We start from the raw sequence: 14,632 nt of genomic DNA, 5'->3' as shown, positions 1-14,632 counted from the left end.
CTGCAGCGTCTGGGAGTGAGTCCTGGCTAGAGCTAATGTCTGCTATCAGGGGGTCACATAGAGGCTGCAGGACGCTGGGCTCCCAGTTTGTGTGCTCCCTCCCTCCCAGCTCTTCTTACTGCAGCCTGTGGCCTCCTCCGTCCTCCTGCTATGACTAGTGTCTGGTCAATGGGGGAGAAATCTGCAGGCTGCTGTGTGAGAATCAAAGCCTGCTGCTGCAAGGAATATGTGCACCACTACACCCAGCATGCTGCTGATGTTAATAAGTATACTGTATATGTAGTGTGTGTGTGTGTATGAATGTACTGTAGGTGTATAATGCATGAATGTATTATGTGTATAGTGTATGGACTGGTAGTTTTGGATTTGTATAATATGTTTTTATGGATATCTTAGCATATGTATGAGTGTGCGTACATTTGTTTGTGTGTGAGTGATAGATAGATAGATAGATATAGCAACTGCTGATTCAGCAGTTGCAGAAGTTTTCAGATGAAGTCACCATACACTGCATTGAAACTGCAGCCATTCTCTGGCTGCATCAGTCACATACAGGCTGCACATGACCACTGAGGTCGGTGATTGGCTGCAGCTCCTATGAATAGCGTATGACAGTAAGGCAATACAGTGTTTATATAGTGTGTATATAGAGTTATTATGTGGCGGTCAAACTATGGCCGTAATATTGGTCTGTATATGCGGTGGTCACTCTATGGCAGTATAGACACTCTGGTCTGTATATAGTGTATATAGAGTCATTATGGGGCAGTCACTGTATGGCGGTAATGTTGGTGTGTATATATAGAGTCAGTCTATGGCGGTAACATTGGTCTGTATATAGAGTCATTGTGCTGTGGTCACTTTATAGCAGTAATATTAGTCTGTATAGAGTGTTTTTCAGCCATTATGCGGTGGTCATGCAGTGGTGATATTATTGGTCTTTACATGTGTGCGTTTTCTTCCGTAACAGTATGGCGGTAATGTTGGTCTGTATATAGTGTCTATGTAGAGTCATTACGTGGCGGTCACTCTATGGCGGTAATTGGTCTGTATATAGTGTATATAGAGTCATTATGCTGTGGTCATGCAGTGGTGATATTATTGGTCTTTACATGTGTGCGTTTTCTACCGTAACAGTATGGAGGTTATATTTGGTCCTGATATAACAATATTTAAAAAAAAAAAACAATGCATATAAATAGTTTTTGTCTTTTTCATCTAATAGTGTCGTCCGCGCAGCCCATAGCAGATAGCAGCGGTCTGCTGCTGCCGCTCCTATTCCTCAGAGCAACAGCAGCATATAGCTGCTATACATATATTAGTCGTTTGTCTTTCAACATATTGAAAGACAAACGACATGAACAATGTCAGCTGATTATTGCCTTCTATTACATGGGACAATTATCGACCAAATGCGGCCGATAATCTCTCCATGTAATAGGGCCTTTAGAAAGGAAGGCAATAAAAGTCAATGCAGAGAACAGTGAAGCCAGATATCATACCATAATTTTTTTTTTTTTTTTTTTTTTTTTTAAGGCAGTGGTCCTTAACAACAAGGACAACTGTGTGACAAACAATTCAGTACATTCCACACGAATAAGAAGAGATTTGTTTATTTATTTTTTAAACGGTGCTAAACATCCAGCGGCATAGCGGAGCATCACATCAAAGGGTGATACACCGCCAAGAATCTCATACTCTTGTGCGAGACATAAACACATAAGAGGTATCCCTCCTCTGCTGCTGCCAACATATGTCAATAAACATCCCCCTCCCTCCCCACCCCCGGAGCGGCAGATGTGAGAGGAAAATAAATAAATAAATAAAACACAAAAAGGAAGACAAAAATACACACATCCAGGGTAACAAATTATTTTAGGCAGATCATTTACACCCAGTCCTTCCAAATAAACAGGTGCTTGCGAATTCCATCTTTTTTACTTTTATACCTCATATACCTTTTATACCTTCATACTGTTTAATCTGGGAAACTAAAATTCTTCTAGGCTTCCAACACTGGGGATTGCTGTGACAGCCACCCCCTCATAATAAGCAACAACGATCTGTTCTTTGGTATATCCCAGGACCCGCCCAAAATCCCAATTACCGCTAACCTTGGGATGTTCTGCTTGGTTATACAATTCAGAGTTTCAAAAACCGCTTTCCAGAAACCCTGGACTTTCCTACATCCCCAGATTATGTGAAAAAAGTCTGCATCATCGCAACCACATCTGGGACAGTTGGCCGACTCTCTTATGCCCATCTTAAACAAAATTAAAGGTGAATAGTAGTTACGGTGAAGAATTCTAAATTGAACCAGCTTGTGAGCTTCATTCATGGAAACGTTATCCAAGTTTGCACATATATTCTGCCATGCCTCCTCCGTGAGATTGCCAACTTCCTGTTCCCACTTTACCTTCTTGCTATCTAGTGCGACATACTTAATTTCATTAGCCAAAATTTTGTAGATCAAAGAGAGACCTCTTCTTGCCTTTCCCATGCCCTGTATCACTGAAAATATTCTGTGCTCATTAATCACGAAATACTGTAACTCGCACCATCTGATGCTTTACACGCATGCTCTAGTTGTAAAAAAAAAAACCTGTGCTCATGAGCACATGAGCTTGCCACTCTGAAAAAGCTGCGATACCAACTTAATCCCTTTTACGTCCCAAAATTTCCAGTTGTGAATCTTCATAAATTCCAACAAGTGGAAATTGTTCCATAATGGAGAACAACTCATACTACCCACTATACCACATCTTTGCTTAGTGTAGGACCATACTTTATCGTATAGATTACATAGTGAATTGTTAGTTACCCCACCACCCCAGTAACCAGCTTCAAGCAATTCAAATACATTGTCATAATTACTAATCCCAACCTTGTGCTGAAGAGGGGAAAAACTTTGCCATCCTGCTAACTTACTTAAATTTGAAGAAATAAAATATAATCTAAAATCGGGCATGGAAAAGCCACATACCCTTTTAGGGCCACTGAAGGCTCTGTATTTAAGTCTCACCCGTTTCCTTCCCCAGATGAGGTTCCCCAGTAGGATCTCAATCTTCCTAATCCACCTATCACTCACCCATACAGGGGAAGCTCCAAAAAAGAAGAGTAGCTGGGAAAGGACGACCATCTTTACAATGGCAAGTCTATCTGCCATTGAAACTGGTAGCCTTTTCCACACATTAATTCTCTTTTCCAGGTTTTTAGCAAATGGCTTAATATTCAACTCACAAAAGTCACTAACGTTGGGCCCTACCTTGATACTCAGATATTCCAGCGGCTCCATGGGCCCTAAAACCCTTAACTTACCCGCGACCGCGGAGGAGGATCCCAAATTTAATAAGGAAGACTTAGTTGATGGATAACCCAGACGGGATAATCAGGCTCGGACTGGCCCACAGGGGAGCAGGGGAATCCCCTGGTGGGCCCTACCCATTGGTGGGCCCCTAAGCAGGAGGTCTTCATCCCTGTTTAGCAGCTTCAGGATGACATATAATCCTCCAGTTAGTTTCATGGGAGTTCACCTTTCAAGAAACTTAAGTGGACGGCTGTGCTGTTTGCATAGAGCAGGGATAGGGAACCTTCGACCCTCCCCCCTCCAAAGCTACAACTCCCATCATGCCCGGACAGCTCCTATACACTAGAACAATGATGGGGAACCTTTGGCCTTCAGGCATGATGGGAATTGTAGTTTTGCAACAGCTGAAAGGCCGAAGGTTCCCCATCCCTGGCATAAAGTGTCTGACCAGTTAGTAACAGTGAGCGAGCATTGCCGGTCACATACACAGCACTGTGCAAAGTCTCTATAGTAATGTGAAAGGTTTGGCGCTGGGTATATCTGGTGTATGTAGGGTCAGCCCCTAGAATAAAATATTCCATGGTGGGCCCAAGGTACCCCAGTCCGACACTGGGGATAATATACTCAGTTCATCTACAATACGCAATAATTTACTGTCAGGGTCCTTAACCAACAATAGAATGTCATTGGCATACAACAGGAGTTTGTTTTTAGTACCTTCTATACCGAACCCCTCATAGTCCAACCGTGTCCTGACCCACTGTGCCAAAGGTTCTATATACAGTGAAAATAAAAAAGGGGAGAGGGGACAGCCTTGCCGAGTTCCTCGGCCGAGCGCAAAGGGTTCTGAAGGGTTACCATTAATTAATAAACGGGCTATGGGATCATGATATAGTGTTTTAATCTGCCCCAGAAATACCGTCCCAAAGCCAAACGTAGCTAGGACCTCCCAGAGGTACCCCCACTCCACCCTGTCGAAGGCCTTAGCTGCGTCCAACGACAGGATGGAGTTGGCCCCCTCCCCACGCTCCAAGATAGCCGAATGGAGCCTAATGATGTTATCTTGCACTGTCTTATTGGGCATGAAACCCCCCTGCTCCTCGCCTATCAGCTGGGGGATAACTATTAATTTGCTTTGCCAGCACTTTTGCAAAAAGCTTGACGTTAGTGTTAAGGACCGAGATGGGGCGGTATGATTCGTCCAATTTCAGATCCTTCCCCTTTTTACCCAGCAAAATTATATTTGCTTCTCTCATAGACTGAGATAACATCCCCCCTTTACAGGATTCATTTAATACCTCGGCAAGTGTGGGCAGAATTACGGCGGAATATTTCCTATATATCTGGGAAGGTAACCCATCTGGACCAGGTGAGGTATTTCCTGATATAGATGCTAGAGCTTCCTCTAAATCTGAGTGTGATCCCCCCCTCCAAGCGATCCCTGTCCTCCTCCACCACCACGGGCAGCTCCACCTCTGCAAGCCAGCTGGCAATCCGCTCATCCCACCCTGAGGACTCGGAACAGTACAGATTCTGAAAAAAAACCCTCTAAATTCTTCAGCAATACCTGACTCATCCACCACCAAACTCCCATCTCTACCAACAACTGATGCTATCACCTGGTTGTCGTCCCTATTTGTCAAAATTCTAGCCAGCAATTTATTGGGTTTCCCCCCATGTACAAATTTATCTTGCCCAGAAAAAAACAATCTATGTTGCACTTTCTCCTTTATAAACTTCCCGAAGTCCTCTTGTGCGACTTTTAAGCTGTCCCAGCTCTCCACAGAAGCCCTTTCCGCATGCTCCATGGTTCTCTGGTGTACTGCCTCCTGCAACTCCACTTCCCTAGACGCAAACCCCCTTTTACACCTCTTGATATTTTGGATTAGGATTCCTCCCAAAAAAGCCTTAAAAGTATCCCACACAACTAATAAGGATGCAGACCCTTTGTTAGAAGACCAAAACCCATTAATTTCCTTAAAGCGTAACTGTCATGTTTTTTTTTATTGCAGGAATCAGTAGTATAAGCGATTTTAAGAAACTCTGTAATAGGTTTCATCAGCCAAAAAAGCCTCCTTCTGTACTCAAGAAGCAATCTCCCGGCCTCCCCCCCTGACTTCTTATCTGTGCATTATCAGGCAAACACGTCTTCATTACAGAGAAGCCAGTGAAGACTGGTTCTGCTCTCTCCATTGTAAGCCTATGAAGGGGGAAGGGGCTGAGGGAGATGAGGGAGCAGGAAGAGGTGACATGAAGGTCAGCTGTTTGCAGACTCTCTGAGCACCTAAAACGCTAAATTCAGGTGTCAGAGAGGAACTTACTAAGAGAACATTGCAGGGTGTTGTGCTGTGAAGGACTGCTCTGTGCTCAGTCACTCCTAACAGCCCCTCCCCTCTCCATAGCCACATAATGGAGACAGAAATCCTGCTTCTTTTGAAGGGAGGGGGGAGGCTGGGATATTGCTTTTTCAGTACAGAAGGAAACTCTTTTGGTTTATAAAACCTATTACATAGTTTCTTAAAATCGCTTGTACTACTGATATTTAATGTTTTCAGAAAAATGACCCTGAAATGACAGTTACGCTTTAACTATATGTTCTTGGTCGATAATCGACAACCAATGGGATTAATTTTTATCCTAGTATGAGTACCTGACCTCTGATCTTGCCCTAACTCAACAGCGAAAGGGGTATGATCAGATATGGATCTAGGAGCATAAAAAATCCTTTTAACCTGCCGCAAAGCTGGAAGATTACACAGTAACAAGTCTATGCGTGAAGCTGCATCATACGAGCAGCTAAAGCATGAATATTCCCGCTTATCTGGGTTCAAGATACGCCATACCTCTCACCACCCCATTTCCTCATACCATTAAATTTAAACAATGTAGGGGTAGGAGTACATAGATGGAGCCAAATTCATAACGTTAAATTTAAACAATGCAATGGATAATGGGGGTAGGAGTAGATAAATGAAGCCAAATTCTTAACATTACATTTAAACAATGCATTACTTGGGTGTTGCGTGGAACTCACCGATGCTTGAGATGTTTCCATGGCAACATAACTTTGTTGGCAGCTGCGTCTGCTTTGTCACAGATATGTCTTAAAGGAGAAGTCAGGAGGGAAGGGGGGGGGGGAAATAGTATTAAGGCCCTATTACACAAAACTATTATCGGCTGTTACGACCGATAATCGTATTGTGTAATAGAAGACAACGATTGTCCGACATGAACGATGTCGGACGATCATTGTCTGTCATTTGTCTTTCAACAAGATATCCATACCTGGCACGTGCCTGCATCAAGAGACAGGAGTGGTGCTGCAGGTTTTTTCACAGTGTTTCCTGCTGCCTACGAAAGATTATAGTTACCCTTAAGCTTTAATCTGGGCTTTTACCCAATTTACCTTCTTGGGTGAACTAGTATGTGTAAAACAAAGTTACATATCATGTTAATAACAGACCTCTTTGGAAATTCATTTAACAGCCATTTGTTGAAATATGTATGAAAAAACGAAACAAATTCGAAGCAAAGAAGTATGTTATACGTGTGAACCCTGAGCAAAGGGTGAAAGCTCTTCTTTTAATCGGGTAAGATTGTGTTAAATTTATTTAATGTTCCTGTTATAAAATTAATTTACGTGCAGTAACAAATGTTATCATAGGGGATAGCACTTTTGCGTGATCTTGCTTTTAATAAGTGGCATTTAGAGATTTATGGAGGTTTTCTATGTTTAAATTAACATCATACATATGGCCACTTGGTGTCGTCCTTCACTGCGCATGTGTAGAGGTGCTGCGCGTCCACGTTTAGTAGCAGAAATTCTGGGGGTGATTGTATTGTGTGATCAGCTCTTCTGTCACACAGCATTAAAGCCTCTGTAACCACACAGTGACATTATACTGACTGAATTGCTGCATAACAAAGAGCATTGTCTCCTGGTAAACAGGAATAGTTGATAATTATACCATATTTAACTTTTTTAGTTAAAATATAGAGTTTGGGATATACTCGCCATATAAGACTACCCCTCTTCCAAAGCACACCAAATAAAAATTGATTAAAAACATCAGACAGCAGCAAGATATGAAAGGCAGAGAAGGAGGTACAGTAAGGGCCCTATTACACGGGACGATTATCGTTCGAATTTAAATGATACTCGTTCTGTGTTATTGCAGGCAACAATCGAAAAATCATTCGTATGTCGTTGATCGTTGATTTAGAGCTGAACCTAAAATTATTGTTAATTATTTGCTAATCGTTTGCTGTAATTCCACATTCGTTCACTCCGCATTTTTTCGTTCCGCATTTTTTCACTAATCGTTCAGTGTAATTGCACATTGTGCATTGTTTTGCTGGGATCAGAAGGAATAAACGATCATAGTAATAACGTAGTAACGACCGTATCTAACAACCATTGTTCTGTGTAATATGGTGATCAATTTCAGGTTAACCATAAACAGTCTTGTTTGCGATCGGTTATTGTTAGTTGTTAATCGTTAAAAATCGCTCTGTGTAATAGGACCTGAATACCAGAAGAATACAAGGGCGGGCCAGAAGGGTGAAATAGGTGTATTTTTCTGGGCACAGTGCCACTCTAACGTATCTCTTTTTTCCATTCCCCGGACGCCTGCAGCTTGCTCTACCCTTCATATGGTAAGCGCATATGGCGCATGGACCACTGGGTGTACCATATGTTAAACAGTAAATGTAAGAAAGGTCACCGGCACTACTCCAAGCCAGGTCTGGACCTTGGATCAATGATCTAGGACTTATAGCCAAATCCTCGCGTCGGGGTGCATTTCAAAAATATAGGTATAGCAATAGCAAGCATAGTAGAAAAAAGTAGAAAGCACTCACCGCTCTGATGCAAGATATCTTTATTTCGTGGTGGGTTAAAACATGGACAATTAGTCCTGCAGGACGGCAGATGCTATCTCCTACACAAACAACTTTCTCATGACGGCCATTTCGCGCGCATGCACGCTTCGTCAGATCCCACCACGAAATAAAGATATCTTGAGTGCTTTCTACTTTTTTCTACTATGCTTGATATGTTAAACAGTGGTTTGCTAAACTGCGTGTGATAACAACCCCTGTTGATTAGAAAATAAGAATAAAAGTTACCAGTAAAAGAAAATTTAGGTGACACATGCCCTTTGAAAACTGCATGAAAACAACACAATGGTGGGACATTTACTAAGGAATTTAATATGGTGTTTATTTAAATCCAATATATTGTATGTGATTTTATGAAAAAGTCACACTGTCATTGTGAATATGCCTAAGTAAAAAGTCGCAAAAAAGTTGCAAACAAATTCACCTAGTACTGACCAGACATAAGCCTGTTTTTGCAACTTTTTAAGCCCTTAAAGCGAATCTGTACCCACAATCTGACCCCCCCCCCCCCAACACCACTTGAATCCAAGATCTGTCCTGTGGTCCGTTCGGCAGGTAATGCAGTTATTGTCCTAAAAAAAAATACTTTTAAATTAATAGCCCGTGCCAAATGGGAGTATCTGTGCCTTAACTTTGCCCCACCCCTCCGTCCCTCTTCATCATTAGGAATGCCACTGGAACATTTTCTACATGCTGAACACTGCAGAGATTTTTAACGATCCAGCCCATGTGCCGGGCTGCCACAGGTGGGGAAAAGGAGGCAATCTGCCTGGAGCATTCCTAATGATGAGGAGGGCGGGGAGGAGGGACAGAGAGGTTGTGCAAAGTTAGGGCACAGATACTCCCATTTGGCACGGGGCTTCAAGTTTAAAAGTATGCATCACCTGCCGAACGGACCCCAGGACAGATCTTGGATTAAAAGCCGCTATCTGAAGGTACAAGTGGTTTAGGGGGGGGGCAGATTGTGGGTACAGAGTTGCTTTAAGGACCGGGCCAATTTCGATTTTTCCTCCTTGTGCTTAAAAGGCCATAGCATTTTTTCACCTAGAAACCCACATGAGCCCTTATTTTTTGCGCAACTAATTGTACTTTGCAATGACAGGCTGAATTTTCGCATAAAGTACACTGCAAAAGCAGGAAAAAATTCAATATGTGGTAAAATAAAAAAAAAAATAAAAAAAACGCATTGTTTTTATTTGGGGGCTATTTGTTCTTACGGCCCTATTCCACCGGACAATTATCGTTCGCATAATCGTTAACGATTAACGATCTCAAACGACCGCTATTGCGAAAGATCGGAAAACGTTTACTCATTTCCATGGAACGATAATCGTTACTTATGATCGTATTTGCGATCGTTTTTTCTTCACTATTTATTCGCTATTGCGTTCGTATCTACTGCGAACGACTGGACGACGTCTTATTCAATGCAACGATTTGCGAACGACCAACGATAAAAATAGGTCCAGGTCTTATAAAGCGATCAACGATTTCTCGTTCGGTCGTTAATCGTTAACTGCATTTCAACCGAACGGTTATCGTTTAGATTCGAACGATTTAACGATAATCTGAACGATAATCGTCCGGTGGAATAGGGCCCTTACGCCGCTCGCCCTGGGGTAAAACTGACTTGTGATATATAAAAATAATATTCAGTGGCACTCACCATAAAGTATCACCTTTATTGAAGCAAAAACATGCTATACAGCGTGTTTTTGCTTCAATAAAGGTGATACTTTATGGTGAGTGCCACTAAAGATTATTTCTATATATCACAATACAAATGGACTAGAGCACCACCTACACCTTATGAAGAGGAAAGTGTCTATCTGCACTCCTGACACACTAATGCTGGGACCTGTAGTGGCGGTGATTTTCTGGATTCTGAGTAAAACTGACATGTTATATATGTTCCTCAAGTCATTATGATTACATTGATATGTAACATGTATAACTTTTACATTATGTGATGGTTTGTAAAAAATTCAAACCATTGTTAACAAATATATGTTCCTTAAAATTGCTTTTTTCCCAGGCTAATATCCTTTGGTCTATGGGGCTGTGTGAGGTGTCATTTTTTTGCACCATGATGTGTTCTTTCTATCGGTACCTTGATTGCACATATACGACTTTTTGATCGCTTTTTATTACAATTCTCTGGATTTGATGCGACCAAAAATGCGCAATTTTGCACTTTGGAATTGTTTTGCACTTACGCCATTTACCGTACAAGATCAGGAATGTGATAAATTAATATGTTGGGCATGCGGCGATACCAAACATGTTTATTTATTTGTTTATTTTTATTTATAACATGGGAAAAGGGGGGTGTTTCAAACTTTTATTAGGGGAGGGGATTTTATTATGAATAATGACACAATTTTTTTTTTTTACACTTATACTAGAAGCCCCCCTGGGGGATTTCTAGTATAAGCACACTGATCTCTCATTGAGATCTATGCTGTATAGATATACAGCATAGATCAATGAGATAGGCACTCGATTGCTTTCGGCTGCTGCAACCGAAAGCATTCGAGTGCTGAGCCGGGATCAGCTCCGTTACGGCGCAGACCCCGGCCGGGTGAAGACTTGGGGGTCGCACCTTCGGGACAACGTCCTGGGGGGGCGATCTCCGCCACTAGACCACCACGCATGGGCAGAAGTAAGTAATCAGATGCAGCTGTCACCTTTGACAGCTGCATCTGATTACTTTATTAGCGGGCACGGCAATAGGACTGTGCCCGCTAATAGCCGCGGGCTGAATGCCGCACCCAGGACCGCGGCGGTTCAGAGCCGGGTCGCCGCGCGGCCCCGCTCTGAACTCCCTGAGGTGGCCGCAGGGTGTAAATATACGCCTGCGGTCGTTAAGGAGTTAAAGGACGCAAATAATTGGACGCAAATCTTGGATTATGCTAATTTAGATAAAAAAAACAAACCTTAATATATTGACCTGTTGAATGCTGCTTCATAAATAGACAAAAATGAGTGAAAAATCTAATTCGCCTAAAAATTGTAGCAAAGCCCTTGATAAATTTCCCCCAATATGTGTAAAGACAACAGGTGATTTATAGGAAAAAGGATGGATAAGATAAGTTTTCTAGCCTCCAGGCGTTTTTGCTGGGGGGTTGCCTGGATCACCAGTCTTTGGATAGAAATGGTAGAGTAGGATAGGAGGAAGTGTGGAGTGGATTTGGTGAATGAAGTGTAAGTTAAGATCTTTGAAAGCATTGGGACGGTGGAGGGTATGCCACATCGAAGAAACTGTAAACTATTGTAGAAAGAATTGTCTAACATGGAAGGTGTTGTTCTATTGCCAATGCTACTGTTGGAGTTAAGTGTATGTGGCGTAATAAGGAAGAAATCTTTTGTAATGTAATTTTTTTTTTTTTTTTATGGAAAATAAAATAAATTTTTTAAAGTTAAAAAAAAATTACTTTATTTTAGGATGCTGCAAAAGTAGACTGCTTGCTTCCTATTTAGGTTATGACTAGAGATGAGCGAACCTCGAGCATGCTCGAGTCCATCTGAACCCGATCATTCGGCATTTGATTAGCGGGGGCTGCTGAAGTTGGATAAAGCTCTAAGGTTGTCTGGAAAACATGGATACAGCCAATGACTATATCCATGTTTTCCACATAGCCTTAGGGCTTTACCCAACTTTAGCAGCCACCGCTAATCAAATGCCGAATGATCGGGTTCAGATGGACTCGAGCATGCTCCAGGTTCGCTCATCTCTAGTTATGACTTATAAAGGAGAAATCTGTGGTCCGTCTTTTTTTTTTTTTTTTTTTTTTTTTTTGAACCGGAGGAGGTGGCTAAACATAACAGGCACTTACCTCCTCTGCTCCGGGGTCCGCATTCCTCCCGTTTGGTTCCCCAGGCGCTGGTCAGCCAGTCAGTGGCCGTAGTGGGGTCCCACAATGATGTAGCGCAAGTTCATTTAGCATAACTTACAGTAGGTACATGTACTACTCCATCAACCATCTCCTGTGCTATCGACCCACTTAGCTTATAACTTGGGCAATACTAATACATTTGATCAGAATTGGGCTGTCATATGCTGTTATCTGATGATTGAACTGAACTTTAGCTTTAGTTTCTGGTAAGGAAGAGACCCTATTAGTTTTTCAATTCTGCGCAATGCTATTTCTAGCTGCTAATAAAAGAAGAACTAGAACAGTGAGATCAGTTATGGCTAGATCCTCTTTATCGAGGGTCAGAAGAGCCATACTAGGACCCTGTCTAAGAGGAAAGCCCAATATGGCCTCTAAGCATGTTTGGATATCTTGCCAGAAGGAGAATATGCACATCACATCCAGATTCCTCTCCTGCCGGCAATGATTAATGCCTGGCAGGAGGGAGAAGACAGTTCACACAGCAGTGTGCCCGACCATTAGGTCCTGGAAGTAGATCAGGCAGCACAGTCCACAGGTCCTGATAAGAAAGCTCCCACTGAACTGTGGTGTGTAATCAATCAGAACCTGCAAAGCTGCCTGTGCGTGAAAAAAAAAAACACAAAAAAAACCCAACAACCTGTTTGGAGGTCAGGTCGGTTAACTGAAGCCGTATTCGTTTTTGTTTCTTTGTTTTTTCTATAACTAGTTGCCCAAACCTAAAGTATATGTGATGCAGTAACATTTTACCAGTAATAATGCAGCAGTACTAAGCAGAAAAATTACACTCCACAGTTATTAGTCACTATATATGACATGGATACATAACAAGTTTTATTTTTTCTGTTACAGAGATTTAGATCAAGCCGCTGAAGCTGCAATTGAACACAAAAATGAAAATGAAATGAACATGGTACTGTCAAAATGTTCTTCAGTCCCTGATTCTTCTGCAGCAGAGAAGATTGAGCATGCCAAAGCACAGCTACTTAAAAAGTAAACTATGTTTACAAAGAAGAAGGAAGAAACCCCTACAGTCCATTCATAACCCCAAGTTTGCAGGACAGGAGTGGTAAATGCGGAGTCAAGATTTGTTAACCTCATTGTGTTGTTTATCAACAATAAAATATACTGTTATATAAACCAAGTGGCAATTGGAAAAAGAAAGCAAAATATATCTCTAAACAGGCTGTAAGCAGAAGGAAGAAAGATGAAAATAGTGCAACCTGCAGTCTACTCTGATTCCTGTAGTCTACTGGGTCTGCAGTCATGTTTAGGTTGGTGGTGTATGTTAAAGTAACATCCAACTTGAATTCCATGTTTCCCACATTGTGTTCTTACCATTATGCATCCTTCAGCCATCTTTTTTCCCAAGTGGTAGCACAAACCTGGAGGCTCCACTGGGAGGACTTAAAGGGGTTATCCAGCGAAAAGCTGGTGTCAGAAAGTTATATAAATTTGTAATTTACTTCTGTTTTAAAATCTCAAGTCTTCCCGTACTTATCAGCTGCTGTATATCCTGCAGGAAATATTTTCTTTTCAGTCTGACTCAGTGCTCTCTGCTGTCACCTCTGTCCGACACAGGAACTGTCCAGACCTGGACAAGTTTTCTGTGGGGATTTGCTGCTGCTCTGGACAGTTCCTGACAGAGATGTCAGTAGAGAGCAACCTGTCAGACTGAAAAGAAAACATCATTTCGTGCAGGACATGCAGCAGCTGATAAGTACAGAAAAACTTGAGATTTTTAAATAGAAGTAAAAAAACAAATCTTTCTGAAAGCAGTTGATTTGAAAGAAAAAGATTGTTCCTGGATAACCCCTTTAAATGGTCCATGTTGTTTTACAAACACCTTCCCTCTATTTGATTTTTTTAAATTTTTTGTGTAAATCAATTTACTAAAAAATGATACCTTACCCCTGTTTGGCCATGAGTTTTCCCCATTCTCTGCCTGTTAGAGGAAATCCTATATTTGTTAAGAGAGACAGCAAGAATGGAAGATCCTCACTGTCACTGCTGGGGTAAATAAAGACTTCCCTCGCCTCAGCAGCAGGTCAGTGCCCGGCGTAAACACTTCCTTGCTGTGCTTCTGCTGGGTTTTCTTTTGTTTTGTTTTTTAATTTCTGTCAGCTCTCCTAGAACACTATTCACACTAGGCAGGAGCACATTGCTATGGCTGAAGTTGCAAACACACAAAAACACAAAAGAAATGCAACAGCTCACCGCAATGGCAAGATAAAGACCCACTACAGACATGAAAATAGTTAAAAGCAGCCCCCCCAACTGCAAAAAAAAAAAAGTAACTTTCCCAAAAATAATAAGGCTTTTGGTTACCATTTGAAAATGGTGTAAACTAACCCACCACGTTAGGGTGGCCTCATAAACGGGGCAGTCCTACACTGTACTATGGCCTCTCCATGGCATGAAATACGCCTATGCTCTGGGCATGCAAGATCTGTCTTATACCGGCACAAGTGTCTGTGTGTTACACCGGCTTCTTGGAAAATGTAAGCAGCGTATCATAAAATAATTTCAGTTG

At 41.8% G+C, this 14,632-nt stretch overlaps 1 protein-coding gene across 2 annotated transcripts in view; it reads left to right on the top strand.

Annotated features, from left to right (window-relative positions):
- VPS16 (VPS16 core subunit of CORVET and HOPS complexes) overlaps window positions 1-13,239 on the top strand; it is a 135,599-nt gene extending 122,360 nt beyond the window's left edge. For both annotated transcript variants that reach the window (XM_069985340.1, XM_069985341.1), the window contains 2 exons: window positions 6,794-6,897; window positions 12,952-13,239. In XM_069985340.1, coding sequence (XP_069841441.1) covers window positions 6,794-6,897; window positions 12,952-13,096 — 249 coding nt within the window. In that variant the 3' untranslated portion in view covers window positions 13,097-13,239. The remainder of the gene's footprint in view (window positions 1-6,793; window positions 6,898-12,951) is intronic.
- The last annotated feature ends 1,393 nt before the right edge of the window (window positions 13,240-14,632 follow it).

Source organism: Dendropsophus ebraccatus, chromosome 9 (genome assembly GCF_027789765.1).
Source record: "Dendropsophus ebraccatus isolate aDenEbr1 chromosome 9, aDenEbr1.pat, whole genome shotgun sequence".
NCBI lineage: Eukaryota > Metazoa > Chordata > Amphibia > Anura > Hylidae > Dendropsophus > Dendropsophus ebraccatus.
Note: the sequence above shows the minus strand (reverse complement) of the source record. Positions and strands in the feature narration are given on the sequence as shown.